The 16,658-nt window shown below is 39.6% G+C and overlaps 1 protein-coding gene across 1 annotated transcript in view; it reads left to right on the top strand.

Moving 5' to 3' along the window:
• Positions 1–15,866, top strand: part of CD44 (CD44 molecule (Indian blood group)) — a 101,299-nt gene extending 85,433 nt beyond the window's left edge. The window contains exons 13-20 of the mRNA XM_056851018.1: positions 939–1,106; positions 2,263–2,442; positions 3,462–3,641; positions 5,249–5,419; positions 6,378–6,539; positions 10,024–10,110; positions 12,436–12,514; positions 15,435–15,866. Coding sequence (XP_056706996.1) covers positions 939–1,106; positions 2,263–2,442; positions 3,462–3,641; positions 5,249–5,419; positions 6,378–6,539; positions 10,024–10,110; positions 12,436–12,514; positions 15,435–15,651 — 1,244 coding nt within the window. The 3' untranslated portion in view covers positions 15,652–15,866. The remainder of the gene's footprint in view (positions 1–938; positions 1,107–2,262; positions 2,443–3,461; positions 3,642–5,248; positions 5,420–6,377; positions 6,540–10,023; positions 10,111–12,435; positions 12,515–15,434) is intronic.
• Positions 15,867–16,658: the final 792 nt, after the last annotated feature.

Genomic DNA, 16,658 nt, shown 5'->3' with positions numbered 1-16,658 from the left:
CACAAAATGTCTTCCAGAGGAAGGAAGCCACACATACAGAGGAAGCCTAATTTCAGGGGACAAGAGGAGCAATTTTTAAAAATGCGCTAGGAAAGAGGGGTGAGAGAGAATAAAACATACATTAGGATGACAGCTGCTGCTGAAACATTATTCTGCTCAGCCAATCAGATCTCCAGTGCATGGCTCGGCCTCACCCACTTTCTGAAAACATTTGGTAGGCACAAGGAAAGGTGTCAGAGAGCACCATGGTACCCACAGGCCCACACTGGGGACCCCTGCTGTAGATTATACAGAATACTGTCATATCCCACACAGTGTACAACTCGGTCTCTGTTAAAGTTAATAGCTGATATGTTATTAACTTCTGGTTCTTTAACTAATTCTGTTAGTTGGGTGTTATCTCTGTAGATCAGGGGTCCCCAACCTCATTGAGCTTGTGGGCACCTTTGGAAGTCTGACACAGGGTGGTGGACACAACCACAAAATGTCTTCCAGAGGAAGGAAGCCACACATACAGAGGAAGCCTAATTTCAGGGGACAAGAGGAGCAATTTTTAAAAATGCGCTAGGAAAGAGGGGTGAGAGAGAATAAAACATACATTAGGATGACAGCTGCTGCTGAAACATTATTCTGCTCAGCCAATCAGATCTCCAGTGCATGGCTCGGCCTCACCCACTTTCTGAAAACATTTGGTAGGCACAAGGAAAGGTGTCAGAGAGCACCATGGTACCCACAGGCCCACACTGGGGACCCCTGCTGTAGATTATACAGAATACTGTCATATCCCACACAGTGTACAACTCGGTCTCTGTTAAAGTTAATAGCTGATATGTTATTAACTTCTGGTTCTTGTACAAAGTAAAATAACATTTAGCAAATTACATAGAAAGTGGCTATGAAACCAGCATTTAAAATTGACCCAGATATCTTCATAACAGCTGTACCCTCCGGTGGTGACACTAACTTTGAAGACTCTACTCGTGACATAATATTGCATAGGGAACACTCAGACTGGGATAGTGAAGATAAATATCCCACAAACACATCTAGAAATCGTTCAGTGCCTTCAGTCAAAAGTGAACAGGAAAATGAACCAACACATACAGGTATCAGCTTGTAAGAATTTAAATACTTGTTTTGTTTTCTGCCATCTTTATAGTTGATGTAGGTTCCTATTTCAACTCCACTGAGATCAGTGTGCTAAATTACCATTGCCTTTTCTTAAAACATGAAAAAAACCATATTGTATATACACTATATAGTTTTAATCTGATGAATCATCTTGGAGTTCATTTGATGAAAAGGGTGGGGTATTAGCCTTTCTCAAGTAATAAAATGTATATATAAAATTCACATACATGCACCCTAAGTAATGTGGGAGGTTGACCATGCAAACATAGCATTTAAAATAGATCTAAGCATCTTTGTAATAGTTTTAACCAGGATGACACTATCCAAGAACACCTACTCATAATCTTCTCATGTAGTGTGTCCTGGCCTGGCATTCATTCCCAATATTTTATTACCACTTTTGGTAATCATAATGATTATCAAAGTGGATCTTACAACTATATCTAAAAAAGATTTGCTCCTGGGAATAATTCTTCCAAAACCAAAGCAATCCTGAAAATATTTAGCCAACATAAAGAAATTCCACAAGTAACATCTCATCAAATGAAATGGATGTTAAAGTTACAACCCTGCTGTATTCATGTACTTCCAACAACATATAGTACTCAGTTAAAAACCGAGGCAATATATTATGTAAGTATAGATCACTGCAACAGCTGTTGCCTCAGTGATAATGGCAAGCAGGAAGACTTCACAGAAGATCCATTAGTACATAGCACACACCCTGGATGGAGCAATGAAGGTGAATATTAATTCAACAGATGGCATGGACCTTGGAATTATTCCTCCAAGTAAAACTAAGCATGGAAGGAAAACGCTCCATACATGTACCTGCATTGGAGTTAATGGCTGCTATCAATAGTCCTACAAGAAAGGCCCAACTCGTAGAGCATAAGTTTCATTCTCTCCCCAATCATGGCATCTCTGCCTCCGCATGCTGCATAACCAAAGTACTTTTAAAACCTCCGTGTTCGTTGTGCAGGGCTAGAGAACAGTGTTAAAATGAAGAGACTTGAAAGCTTCTGCTGTATGTACTTGGTAAACAAGGTTAGGTAATATGCTGTTTAGTAAATAACATGAGAAAAGATTGTTCAAACAGCAAAAAAAAGTTATACAACTGTAATTTAACAGTTGTGATCTCCAGTGATGGGGCTGAGCATGAAGTCTCTATTCAAGATTCAGCGAACCACAGACCAGATCCTGGCTGGGATGGTGGAGAAAGGCATCAAGCAAATGAATCTACAGATAATGTGGTACTTGGAATCACCTTGCCAGCTGAACATGCACATGAAAAGGAAACCTTACATACAGGTACCAGCTGGGAAAGGACAACATACACCTTTGAAAATGATCTTTTCCCCCTTTGCTTTTGGTCCACATAAATTAAGCTACTGTAGTACTGTAGAAGAGAGCCCCGTGGCGCAGAGTGGTAAGCTGCAGTACTGCAGTCAAAAGCTCTGCTCACGACCTGAGTTCGATCCCGACAGAAGTCGGTTTCAGGTAGCCGGCTCAAGGTTGACTCAGCCTTCCATCCTTCCGAGGTCAGTAAAATGAGTACCCAGCTTGCTGGGGGTAAAGGTAAGATGACTGGGGAAGGCAATGGCAAACCACCCCATAAACATAGTGTGCCTAGTAAACTTCGGGATGTGATGTCACCCCATGGGTCAGTAATGGCCCGGTGCTTTCACAGGGGACTGTCTTTACCTTTAGTACTGTAGATGTTAGGTTGCTGTATTAACTATACTGAAATCAATGGCTGAAAGCATTGACCAGGCATGGAATGTGGCCGTGTTATGGTTGGATAAAATGGATGTTAGCAAATGAAAACTGGACATGAAAATGTAACATTTATATTCGATCCCACCATCCTTGCAATAGCAGCAGTCTCTAACAGCAGTGGTCTGTAACGTGACATCAGACATGAAGATCTAGTTCTGGTCCATTCATGCACGGGATACAACTTATATGGAGTGGTGAATACAAATAGCATAAAGTCATATCTAAAAATCATTTGCTCATGATACTAACCCCACAAGAAAAAGCAAGCATAAGAAAAGATACACAGTACTGGTGCCAGGTCTGAACAGGAATTCAATTATTTTTTCCACTGCTAGATGAGGTTTTATTATTTCGGCAGCCAAATTAGATTTCCTTCATGTCCTATTTACTATGCAGTCTTGACACAGATAAAGACTAGGTTCTTGTCAATATCCACTGGCTATCAATAAGGAATATTAATATTAATAAAGCTCAGTAAAATAATAGTCAGGGATGTGGAAAACACTATGCAAATGTAACATTAGAAATTCATCAGATCATCATTATGACAGTTGTGGATTCCATTGATGAAACCAAACATGAAGAGGTCACTGATCATCTCGCAGTGCATGATGTGCAGCATGAATGGGGTAGAGAAGATGAGTATACAACAAACAGTACAAAGAATGAAGAAGGATTTGCAATTTTTCCTCCACCAGAGAACAATAATGAAGAGAAAGTCTTTCATACAGGTACTTTTTTTTTTTGCTGTCAAGTCACATTTGACTTATGGCAACCCCTGGTGGGGTTTTCAGGCAAGAGACATTCAGATGTAGTTTGTCATTACCTGCCTCCGCATCATAACCCTGGTATTCCTTGGAGGTCTCCCATCCAAATATTTGCCAGGGTCACCCCTGCTTAGCTTCTGAGATCTGACGAGATCAGGCTAGTCTGGGCTATCCAGGTCAGGGCACTACTAGCAAATAATTACAGGTAGGATTTATGGGGTTACTTAGCTTTGTTCTGCCCATGTTCATCACTGGCTGCTTACTTTCATTCAGTGAACAGACAATCATTACTATTTGGTATGTTATGTATCATGGTGTTTACATGAACACTTGATAAGCAGGTTGTCTGAATCATTCTATGATATGATAAGGGGAATTCTTCTGCTTCCCTGGGCTTTTTCTTTTCTGCTTCCCTGGACTTCTGACCAGAATCTTGGCATTACTTGTTGGTAAATCATTCTCTGTAGTATAATACATTGAGAAAAACTGGCATGCTTATTTCATTGCACCAGACTTTCCTGTCCCACCACTACTGTAGCCAAAAATACCCCCCCCCCCAAAGCTGCTCCCGGGGGAAAGGGGACTCCCCAGAACATCATGAGGGATCAAAGATCTCCAGCAAGAAGGTGAAACTGGCAAAATTCTCTCCCTCCCAAGCCAAGTAGAAGAGGTACTTTGGAGTCTTAATTAGATTCAACTCTGCTAATTGAAAAGGGAATTCAGATTGCACCTAATGCTACTGGGACACACACACAAAAAAGCAATGTCTGGCCCTTCAAAATATAATACATAAAAATATTGTACACAGTACAAATAATAAACTCCCTACCTCATGTTCCTGGGATCCTGATTCCCAGTTAACCATTTCCTTGTTTCTCTATACCAAACGTGTGGTGATTGGCTCCCAAAGCTCTATACTATCAAGAGAAAAACAGAAATGCCTGGTGCCTTTAATATCATTACAAACTCTTTTCAGACAAACACTGTTTCTTGTTTCAAAATGGGAAGGTGTCCATTATATCAATGTTTGAAATCTGCGCAATTTCAAATTGCAGCAGCTCTAGTAATATGGTGTTCTGCAGAATCGTGTGTCAGTATTTATAAGATTTCTTAATGGCTGTGGGAGATTTAGGTGTGCATTATCCTTCTCAGTCATTCTAACAGAGTCTATGAGAACCGAGGCAGGAAACTCTGGACTAAGGTGATTGTCACTTTGGAAGTTTGTTTTCCTCTCAAACAGTTAGTTCCTCAACGTCAAGAGACTAGAGTAATAATATAGATCCAAAAGAGGCTTACACTTCTGTTCTTGGACATTTAACAGTGTAATGTTAAGAATTGCACGGTATAGGCTCACATGTATCAATGTGCTTAATTTAAAAAGGGCTACTGCTGGAGGATAGTTTTGATGGGAAACATTCAGAACTATTTACAGCTTCCATTAGGAAAACCCATAGTTGCATTTGAAGTATGAATGAAACTGAAAATATTGGATGAGGGAACCTGGGAATAGATTGGAGTGGAAAAGGAACTTTAAGTATCAAATCTTAGTTCACAATTGATTAATCAAACAGCTGTCATCCATAACAATGATGCTCATAATGAAGATGCAACGCAAGAGCCATTACTTCCTGTTCATCAGCCAGGTTGGGACACAGAAGAATATTCCACTAGTACTTCTAGCGACGATATACCGATGGGAGTTAGTGCAAACAGTGGAAGTGAACATGATCCCCTACACACAGGTATTACTCTGAATCCTACATTATGTTCATGTGATCATGATGTAAGAAATAAGATTTGGTTTCTTTTAGTATATGTTGTTGTCATATCTTGATGAAAGTCTGCATTCTCAGATTAAAATAACATATTTCATACCATTATCAGAATGCCTTCTACCATTTGACTGAATATTCCACACTGGGAATTTATCTTTTTCTCTTGCTGATACATAATGTGAATTATTGTAGCTTTTAGTTTCTGATCATGTGTAAATCTTTTAGAACATAAAGAAACAAGCTTTGTACAGTTTTCAGTCTGTCTTCAATTTTTTTCTTCATATTCGCATCTCATTCATTGTGATGATTCTGTGAATGGGCCAGTGGCCTAGCGTCAATATATTGGATCCTGACAACTTTCCAATGGCAGAAGAGGGAGGAAAATGTGCTCTTGTCTAATTCCTGAGCATAGCTTTTCCAGGGGTCAAACGGGCCTGCGGGGGGAGGGGGAAATGGTCCCTTTCCACCAGTAAATAGCTAGTAGGATTGGGCTTGTAATTGTGATTAGTATGGTGGTTGTTTGGTAACTGTAGAGCTTGAAATGGGCACAAGTTAAAGCTTGTCAAAATTGTGACTGAAGGATGAAAATTGTGCCTGGAGGATGAAGTTAAAGGACTACATGTGATGTCAAAGATCAACACAATGAGCTCAGATATTGGGCAAGGAGAAAAATGTTAGGAGGTGGTGGTGTGGAGCACAGAGAATTAAGTGCCCATGTTAACCAGATTTGTGTTTTATAAAATTCTCAAGTTGTAGCAAATCTCAAGGCAGAAGCTGGCTATAAACATACAGTTCAGTCTGTTCTTTGGATAAGAAATACACACAATGGAATTCCCAGCAGAGAAACAAGATCAGTAAAAGAGTGAAATACAGTTAATAGTTTTGCGAAATGTTTACATTCTCAATTACTTTACTGTTGGCATAGATGTGGTCTCCCATGATGGGACCAAAGATGAAGATTCAACCCCAGAACCAGTGAAGCATGATAGTGAAGACAAGTATTCTACAAATTCCACAGAGGGTGTTTTGCTTCCTGGAATTGTTCCTCGGAGAGGGACAAGTCACAAAAATAATACTTACTATACAGGTATCCGGTAGTATTTAATGGTGGTGGGATTTTAAACTCTATATTAGTTAAGATAATAATTTTATTATTAACTTCTATGTCTACTGTAAATGTGTAAAAGGTTTCATGCGTTGCTAGGGTAGTGTGTGATGTATGCAATTGTTCATTCCATTTGAGCAAGAAGACACCACTCAGTTTGTTAATCTGTCAAAGTTATGCTATGAGTCCATGGCTCTGAATTGAACCCATCTCCACACCCAAAACTTCATCATAGCGACACACTGATCCTTTTGACTAAAACAAGAAAATCAGGAGTTAAAATAATCTCATGGTGTCTTCATGAGAACATAATATCAATTCCAGTGATTACAGAACTATGGTACAAAAATGTCTTTAAACTTAGATTTTGGGATTATTCAGATAAAAGTTATAGATTAATATTCTGTAGTTGACTTAACACACACACACACAGTCTTATATATGTCTATATAATTATTCTTTCTCTGAGGGTTTTTGCCTGTAGCTGTGTAAAAGAAGTAGAAACATGTGAACAGGAGATCCATGCATACCTGTCTACATGTGATTGGTGCAGTCGATGTAGTTATGAGTCATCTGTGTTGGGCATTCAATAGCAGTACAATATGGATGAACTTGCTCTAGGAATGATAACCTGAGTCACTATTCAGTTGGCTATTTTTGAATGTTCCTGATATATTCATATATTTCAAAAATTCCTGCTTGATAGATAAAAATGGCCAATTCTGAGTAATGGTTTGTGATTTGTGTTGTATGTGTTTGAATTTAGGGTCTGATGTAGAAATTTGTCTTTTTTTAATCATTTACTTTGTATCATGTGTTTCAGTATGTGTTTAATTTCTTGGATCCCACCAAGAATTCCCATAGATGCAAGGGTGTTACCCCAAGCTATTTCTGGGTGGCCCTATACCCCAGAAGTTACATTTGGGGGTTGTTGGGCTGGCACAGGAGGGAGGAATTAGCAAAAAAAATTGCCCATCCTCCTGGTATCCAAGGAAAGTTTAGACAGCATCCAAGCTATCATGTTGTATATGTTTATTTTGCATTACTCGTTTTGCATTTATGTTTCCATGCATGTCATTATCATCTTCAGAAGCATATAAACAAGGTATTTTCATGATTTTGGCTGCATTATTTTGAAGAGTGCAGTAGAGTAATATAGTTAGGTGTTTGCATGTGTGTACGTGCATAGACCAGTTTGCTTTATGCTGTCACTAGACAATTAGAGCATCTATAATTTCTGTAATAATAGCAGCTTGGGATAGTAAGCCTTCCTTTTCTTAATTCCTGGCATATGTTTTGGACTCTTTATACTTCTGGTGGATGTTGTTATAGAGCGTGAATCTTGAAGGAGAAAATCAGAATTATTGAATCGCACTTGTATGGACCAATGAGGAAGAACATCTTGTAAATGAATTCAGGATGATGGGATATGTGGAGTTTTCCCTAAAACAGAGCGTAGTTCTGACCAACATCTATTTCCTACTACCGCCAACAAAAGTTACAAATTCCAGGAGCGCTATCTTGCTCTATCCCCTTTTCATATATTAAAATGCTAGGGAAATATGAGCTGGGATCCCATCTAGATTTCTGTGAGAGCCCTCTGATTCCCGTCCCCCAGGAGCAGCATTTCAGGGGGAGTTTGGGATGCGGGAGTTTGGGATGCTGCAGAAGGAAGGAATTGGTGAAAATCCCTCTCTTGTACCCATGGAAACCTAGGTGGGATCCAAGTCAACATATGGAAACTAGTAAATTTTACAAGATTACCTTAAAATATGTCCATCCAGTGTCTATACCTAGCTGGAATGTTATTTTACTGAATGCTTTTGCCTAGGAGGTATGCAGTCATTTCTGAACTGTCCTCTCTCCAGCTTTTCAGAACATATTAAGGCAGTTATTGCTATTTTTCCTAAGATACTGTAGATTATATTTTGCCATGAAAATTCTTTCCTTCCAAATCTTATATTCTGCTTGAGTGTTCTCCCTCTAAACTTTGGAATCATATATTGATGGACAGGTCTGGCCTATTTTGATTTGCTGGCCAGGCTTTAGCAGTGAAGATCTACAGGTAGTGGGCTGTGTATTTGTGGAACACACAGTGACACCTAGGAATTCATGTGACAGAAACTTGCGGAAATCCAAGCTATGTAGTGTTGCACTCTGAAACTAATAACAAATATATATTCTTATACTTTGATTGGGGTTTATTGCTTCATTCTCAAGCAAAATTTGGTGTTAACTTAATCTAGTGTAGCTTGGTGTGTTTTATTTGTGAGTTTGGGATTGCAAAATGTATTTTGGATTGGGGTCATGGTTTATAGATATTTTTTAATTGAACTTGTGCCTGGAAACAGATGGGTAACTACTGCAGATCTTTCAACACAGGAGGGATATGATCCCTGTAACCAACCCCTGACAATAATCTGGCCGCCACATTTTGAACTGATTGAAGTTTCCAACCCATTTTCAAAGGCAGCCCCACATAGAGCGCTTAACAGTAATCTAACTTGGATGTGATCAGAGCATGGATCACTGTTGCCAGGTCATACTTTTTGAGGAACATCTGTTGCTGGCCAACCTGCCAGAGCTGATAAAAGGTGCTATGTGCCACAGATGAGACCTGAGCTTCCAACCATAGACCAGGATCCAGAAGCACCCCCAAAGCTACAAACTTGTTCCTTCAGGTACAGTGCAACTTCCTCCAGGACAGGCTGACTTCAGTCTCCGAGCAACTTTTCATTTGACGAACAGCACCTCAGTCTTGTCTGGACTGAACTTTAGTTTACTGGCCCTCACCCATCCCATTACCTTCTCCAGGACTTCCAGAGTCTCGCTTGGCTTAGCTGAAATAGAGTTTAGGAGAAATAGAGCTGGGTGTCATCTGCATATTTGTAACACCTCACTCCAAATCCCTGGCAGCCTCTCCCAGCAGTTTCATGTAGATGTTAAATAGCAATGGGGGGGGGGGACACACGTAAACCTGCAGGACCTCATGTGTGAGCAGTGGACTAGACCACCAGGCTGTCATTGCTGCAAAAAGAGTGAGACAGGGATGAGTCCCAGAGATTATTGCTGTGTAGCAAGGGAGGTGTTGAGAAGATGAGAAATGCAGTGATACGGTCACTGCGAGCATCTCCAGAGAGCAATCTAGCTTCCTTGCCTGACATCATTGCCCTGAACCAGCCTGTGTGATATCCACACCCTTTTCAGTGATGCCCTCTCGCAGCTTAGTGATGTTATCCTATCAGTGCAGTCCACGCTGCAAAAGCTATGACTAATGTGGATTCCGGTATTCCTGTACCTCTGTACTTTCTAATCTTCATGTGGGGGATCATGGTCTTGTCATGAAATTCCACACACTCACCTCCTGGATTTCTCTTAACAATATTAAGTCTTGTACTGTGGAAAAAAGAAGCAGCATCGATTGACATTATGCAGGTGTGAGAATAATACATATTTTTTCATCTAGGCGTTGACCCCAATCAACCTGAAAACAAAGGGTCACAGCAGGAAGGTTCAACACCAAAATCCCAGCCTCGAGCTGCTCAGCTTCCAGGTTGGTTCCTGTACAAAACTGTATTTTAATATAGACTTTTATTTTCAGTATTTTTGTACTGCTTTTTTAAAATGTCAGTGTCACAGACAATGCTTTATTATTCTTCAAAATAAAACTATTTAAAACAAATTCAGATTAACAACAGTCATTTGATATCTACCATAGTTAATTTTGAAAGTCCTGGTGGAATGCAAACGTTTTTACTTAAAAAAAAAGAAGTCAAAAAGAAACATCAGTGAAACCTATTGAGGGATAGGTTTCCAGAGCTGTAGAGCCAAAATTGAAAAGACCCTGCTTCTGTTAGAAACCAATGTCAGCTTGAGAGAGAGACAGAGAGAGAGAGAGAGACAGAGAGAGAGAGAGAGAGAAACAACTGGCTGATTTTAATAGAGCACAACCTCATTTGCTCAGTAGTGTTCATATGGGAGAAGGCGCTTGTCAGGATACTCAGGGTTGGCGCTTGCTTCCCAAGTAAAAGAACAACCAATTTCTCTTCCAATCCAAACAACTGTATTCTTTAATTTTTAACACCAACTTGATAACAATAGAAAAATGCAGAACTGGATACAGGACAGTTGTTTTTGTTCTTATTCAATATTAATTCTAATTTATAATCTGAGGCCATTTCTGCCAGTGTACTCATGAGAAGGGGAATCTCTCTTCCCAGAACTTCAGTGTAGCAGCTCCATTTGTTTACTTGGCCTTAAGACTGGCTGTAGCCAGGCTGCTGGGTCCTAGTTCTCTCCCCAGCTATTTGCCCTCCAGTTTCCTCAGCTCTCTGGCACCTTCCACCTCCTGAGGGAATTTTCTGCAACAAGAATCTAGACTTCAGCTCTGTTCCTGTCTTCTGAAGTCCTTTAGAGTTCTTCCTCTGTCTGACTTCTTGCTGACCAAGCTAGTTCTACTTATAGTTTGAAGGGGGATTGAAAACTCTGACTAGTGATTGGCTTTTATCAAAGTTTGCTAAAGGGGCAATAAGATTGTTACGTTGTCTCAGCTGTCTGATTGGTTCTTCTCTAACCAGGCTAAGGGACCAATACTACAGCTCTATTTTCCCCCTTCTCTAATTGGTTAGCTTTACAAACCCTGAATTTGCATGATTGTTCAGCTTTCCAATACACACGAAGATCTTAAATTTATTCTAATACATATACTTTCTGCTTACAATTATATATATACACACACACATATACAAATGTATACATGGTTTTTTTATTTCTTCACAGTTCTTCTTGAGACAGTGAAATCGGAGACTATTTTCAAAAGCAGCCCCATGTAGAGCACATTTAATTGATGGTCACCAAAAGCATTCTGATTAAAATATTGAAGGTCTTCTGGGTAGAGTTGAAAGTACTGGTTGAGATGGACAAATAGTCTTGAATCGGAATAAGGCACTTTTATGTTTCCATATATTCCTAGATTTGGTGCATCAGGAACTGCAGAAGTCTTGAGGAACTTTGTAATTCAGACACATTAATTTTAAGACTGTGCAAATCAGTAAACCCAAAACATATCCTAACTTCAAGGGTTTCCTTAAATTGCATAACTTTCTCATCATATCTACAATTTACTTTGTCTGTCAGAAATGAATAATGATGTAACATAATGTAATAATGATGATTGAAGGCTAGTTTATATCATAATTTATCATTCATGATCATTTATGAGGTGTAAAGGTCATGTTGAGATACATTTCTCAGTATTCAAATAGTGAAATACTCTTGTGTAAATTCATTTGCTGGTGTAAGGTTTGCCCCTCTCTGTACTGGTTTCAGTGCCCAAGGAACTTAACCTTCACTTACTTTTTTTTGCTGGGGAGGGAAGGTGTGCAGTTGACACAGGATCATAATGTAGTTATATTCATGTAACTATCAGATATTACAGTCATTTCTCTATGCAGTTACATTCCCTTGTACACAATTGTAGGGCAAAATAAAAGTAATTGTGTGAAACAGCAGGAAAAGGAGATGCCAGTTTTTCATACAACGAACAAAAATAGAAAAAACCACATATTGTGAGGGAGTATACATGAACACATATGAAGCTGCCTTATACTGAATCAGACCATTGGTCCATGAAGGTCAGTACTGTCTACTCAGACTGGCAGTGACTTTGTAAGGTTAAGGTCTTTCACATACCTAATGCCTGGTCCTTTTAACTGGAGGTGCCAGAGATTGAACCTAGAACCTTCTGCACACTGAGCAAAGGCTCTTCCACCAAGCCACAGACCCTCTGTAAAGTAAAATGAGATATTATGCCATATTTCTCTTGTTGATGACAAGTAAAACAAAAGCTTCCATGATTTCCTTCTACTTCCATTCACAGAATGGCTGATCGTAGTTGCTTCTCTCTTGGCCCTGGCCTTGATACTTGGTGTTTGCATTGCTGTGAACAGCCGAAGAAGGTAAGGAACCTTTTTTGTAGTTTTCCATTTCTTGGTGCCAGAACACAATTCGAAGAGTGTTTTAATGACAACTTTAAAAAATGCAGAGCAGAGGGAGCCACGACAACAACAACAAAAATTACCAGAAACATGCTGTAAGACACACAAGTGATAAAACCGATGCCTGCTCTTAACCTTCATGCGTATAAAAATATTCTTCCCCCTTCAGTGCTCGATGCAGAATAGATATGGCCTGATATGGGAAATGTAATAAGTGGCCTTCATTTCCTTGTGTATTCAGTTATTGTACTGATGTCCCAATTTTCCTACAAGTGTCTCCAAAAGTAGCTTACATCACTAGAGATAAAGGCCCTGACCTCAGGCTTACAATCTAAAATAGACAAGACATATAAGAGATAGGAATTGGAGAGGACAGGAAGGTGGAGCAAGATGAGTTTGACAGATTTATACACAATTCCTTTGCTTGGATAACACAGTGATACTATCCTTTGCTCCTTATTCCCCTGGCCATGTACACTGATGGTAGATAGGTACAGCCTTCATTGCCTCATGTTGGATATGCTTGTGCTTTTAGCAGATTCAGTCTAATTTCTGCACTGACAGGCAGGAGTAATTCCACCAACTCTGAAGGGAAGAATTCTACAGGGTGGATAATCTCAGCATTGAAGTTCTTCACCAATATTCTGTATGGTCAATAAATTCTTGATCATTTGGGTCAGGATGTGGCACTTCTATAAAATGATTATCTGTAAGTGTGACTATAGTTAGTAGGATTTATCCAGGCTTATTTCACTGAGTGTAGGCTGAGAACAACTACTCTGGTCACAATCTGCATCCCATTTATTCCAGTTGTATCAAAGGCACAAATATATGGCAAATAGGTCAAAAGCCCACAAAGTGTATTTGGAATATATTTACCTGCCAACCCAATTCCAAACTCTGACTCTCACCAAGAAAATCCATGTTTGTGGAAGCAGAAGTACCTCTCAATACCCAAATATTGAACAAAGATGTCAGAAAATGGACATAAATTGTGAAGGAAAATATCTATTATTATTGATCACTAATTCTGTTGATATTACTTTTGTTCCCTGAATAAATATAAGACTCCACTTCAGTGCTTTCCTGGATCAATATTCCTTTGCAAAACCTCATGCGATGTTTTTGATTCTAATATGTTACGTTGGCTGGGACAGAAAAGCAACCCAGTGCCAAAAATCGGTTGTTCTTTGAAGGGTTGTTTTATGACCCAAGCAGGGTTTTTTGTGTACAGAATGAAAACCATAAATGATAAGTGGCTGTACTTTGGGGGACACTGTTTACTAATGTGCAGGTCACAATGTCCTAAAAGAACAATATTGTTAAGCCACTTCAGTTAACATTCTGCCAGAACAAGTGCAAATGTGGAAGAATTTTATCCCAGAATATTCTTAAGGGATTTAAATGGATTAATTTATCCATGTTTTCCACACAAACTGTGGTTTCCTGCAGAGTAATTGCTAGCTTTATAGTTAAGGCCCGACATATAGCGTGATTCATGAACTAGAGCATGAACATTACGGTTTGCTCATTTATGTCACTATGTGATCTTTCGGAATTTATTCCCCAAAGCAGCCTGATTCACTCATTATCTACCTTTGCTGTTTAGTCATCAAAGAAGCAGATGAGCAGAACCCAAGCCTGATCAAATACAGATTCCATCTTCATTCACATGGTCCAATGTGGAAGCTGTAAATCATGAACGATGGCTTTCTTATTAAAAACAAATTTCATATCATGTCGTCTGTAGCTGGGAGGCTAACAGCCCAATCCTCAGGAAAGTGTAGTGGAGGTGGCATCACCCCACTGCCAGTGTGAGTGCCCTCATATCATGGAATAAGAGGCACTGACTCTGGCAGCAGGGGCAGTTCCGTTGGCACTTGGGCGCCGCAGAGCTCCACGGTGCTCCTTCGACACCACAGCCTCTCTGAGACCTACATCCCGGAAGAGAAATGCAGCGCCAGCATGGGGGGGGGGGAGGGCGTTCCCAGGGGTGGGGCTGCCTGTAAGCTTCCTAAGCCCCTCCAGCCCAGGAACGCCCCCTCCAGCAACAGCGTTTTTCTTCGCATGGCATTGCTGTTTTCAATGGGGCTATTTTCCCCATTTTCAATTTTTTTTTGTTAAAAGGCCTTTTTTAGACTTGCAGTGGCCGGGAAACACCTTTGGAGATGCCGCAGTGGTGCCTCACCCCTGGCTGCTGCAAGGCTCAGGAATGAGCTGAGGAAACAATGAGCAACAAATGAGAGCATTGTTCAAAATCCTGGTTCAGTCAGCAGTAGATTAGGCATTATTCCTACGGTCCTCCTTTGAAACTTTAATATGAGATTTGGTAAGTGGCATTTAACTTCCTAAAATTTTAAAATGCATGTTATTAGGAAAACACACATATGCATTTATCTTAAATTCTAGAGCTTTGAGTACATCCCAAACAATTTTTGGTGATGTTAACAAAATGTCAATATGGCTGCTTTTTTAAAAGAAATTGATGAAAAGTGCAAGATAAATGCAGCAGCTTTTGATTATTAAGTTGTTACCTGAGTCTCACTGATTTGACTGGGAGACAGATAAGCACGTGCTTAACTTGCCCATTTAAATCAGTGGGGTTTACATGCTTCCCTTGGGCTGGATCTTGCCCTCAGTTAGAAGTAAAGGTTATCTTCGCATTACACTAATGCACCAAAAGATAAAAATAGCCTGAAAAAATAAGTCAGTTCTACTGTTCAAAAATTTTCCCTCAGCAATTAAAATTTACTCCTGCCAGTTAACCAGCTCATGCTTTAATTGAAGCTAATAGCCCTAATTAAACCTAGCGGGATTTATTCTTCTTTTCAGAATGTCACAGTGTATTTTGACTTTCCATTATTTTTCTTCTTTCCATTAGATGTGGGCAGAAACAAAAGCTTGTGATCAACAACGGCAAAGGGGTGGTGGATAACAAAAACACTGGCGGACTGAATGGAGAAGCCAGTAAATCTCAAGAAATGGTACATTTGGTACATAAAGAGCACCCAGAGGACCAAACAGGGCCACACGACGAATTCCTGCAAATTGATGAAACAAACAACCTACAAGACGTGGACTTGAAGAGTGGTGTGTAAGCTGCCCATGTTATTCCAGCTGAACCAGAGTTGGCAAAATAAAAATTTGCATGGAACTGGGACTAGAACTCACAAATGCAATGTGCTACTGATGTCTTTTAAGCATAATTAAGCATACATTTTTTCGCTCTCTCTCTCTGTTTTGATGGTCAGGTACAAGACGAATATGTCATTTTTCTCTGCCCTGCATTGCATAATTTTGCCCAGTCCTAATTGGTGACTCATGTCATTGCCATCACCTATCTGCTTATCTCGGCCTCTTATTTCATAAGGAACAATAGTAACTTTGATAAGGAGAAATATCCCTCGCCCAACACATGACCACTTTCCATCACCACCTTACCATCTTGCTATTAAGATATTTAAGGTACTAAGTGTGTCTATGACTACACAATATGTTGTAGAGAGCTACAAAAAAGTGCTACACAGAGGAGTCAACATATCAAGAGTGGAACACAATTCCTTGGCATCGCCACTTAGCCCTGAAGACTTTGTCAGATGTGTTTCGTCTCAATCATAGATATGTAAAAATGATATGCTACGGTTATTGGATCCTTAAAAACCTTTTTTGTCCAAAACTTCCTCAGATGTCCCACAATATTTTTAAATAAAAAGGGTGGACAGACAAGAAAGAATAAACTTGATTTTATAGCAAATAAAATTTTATTCTCTATAATCTAAATAACCTGTGCTGTTATCTTTTAGTTTTCTGTCTTTACTGTATTGTTCATTAGCTGGGGTAGTTGTTAGAATGATAAATCAATTCAGTGGTTTCCATTCAACATTCAAACTGAGTAGATTGCCCTTGTACTGCTTGCATATCTTTGCAACAGATGGGAAATCTGAATCTACAGTGAGGGAAAAAAGTATTTGATCCCCTGCTAAATTTGCCCGTTTGCCCTCTGACGAAGAAATGACCAGTCCTTAATTTTAATGGTAGGATTGTTGTAGCTGTGAGAGAGAATAACAACAGGAAAACCCCCAGAAGACAAAAGTCAGAGATTGAT

Source organism: Euleptes europaea, chromosome 6 (genome assembly GCF_029931775.1).
Source record: "Euleptes europaea isolate rEulEur1 chromosome 6, rEulEur1.hap1, whole genome shotgun sequence".
In the NCBI taxonomy this organism is placed as follows: domain Eukaryota; kingdom Metazoa; phylum Chordata; class Lepidosauria; order Squamata; family Sphaerodactylidae; genus Euleptes; species Euleptes europaea.
This window is presented reverse-complemented; position numbering and strand designations above follow the sequence as displayed.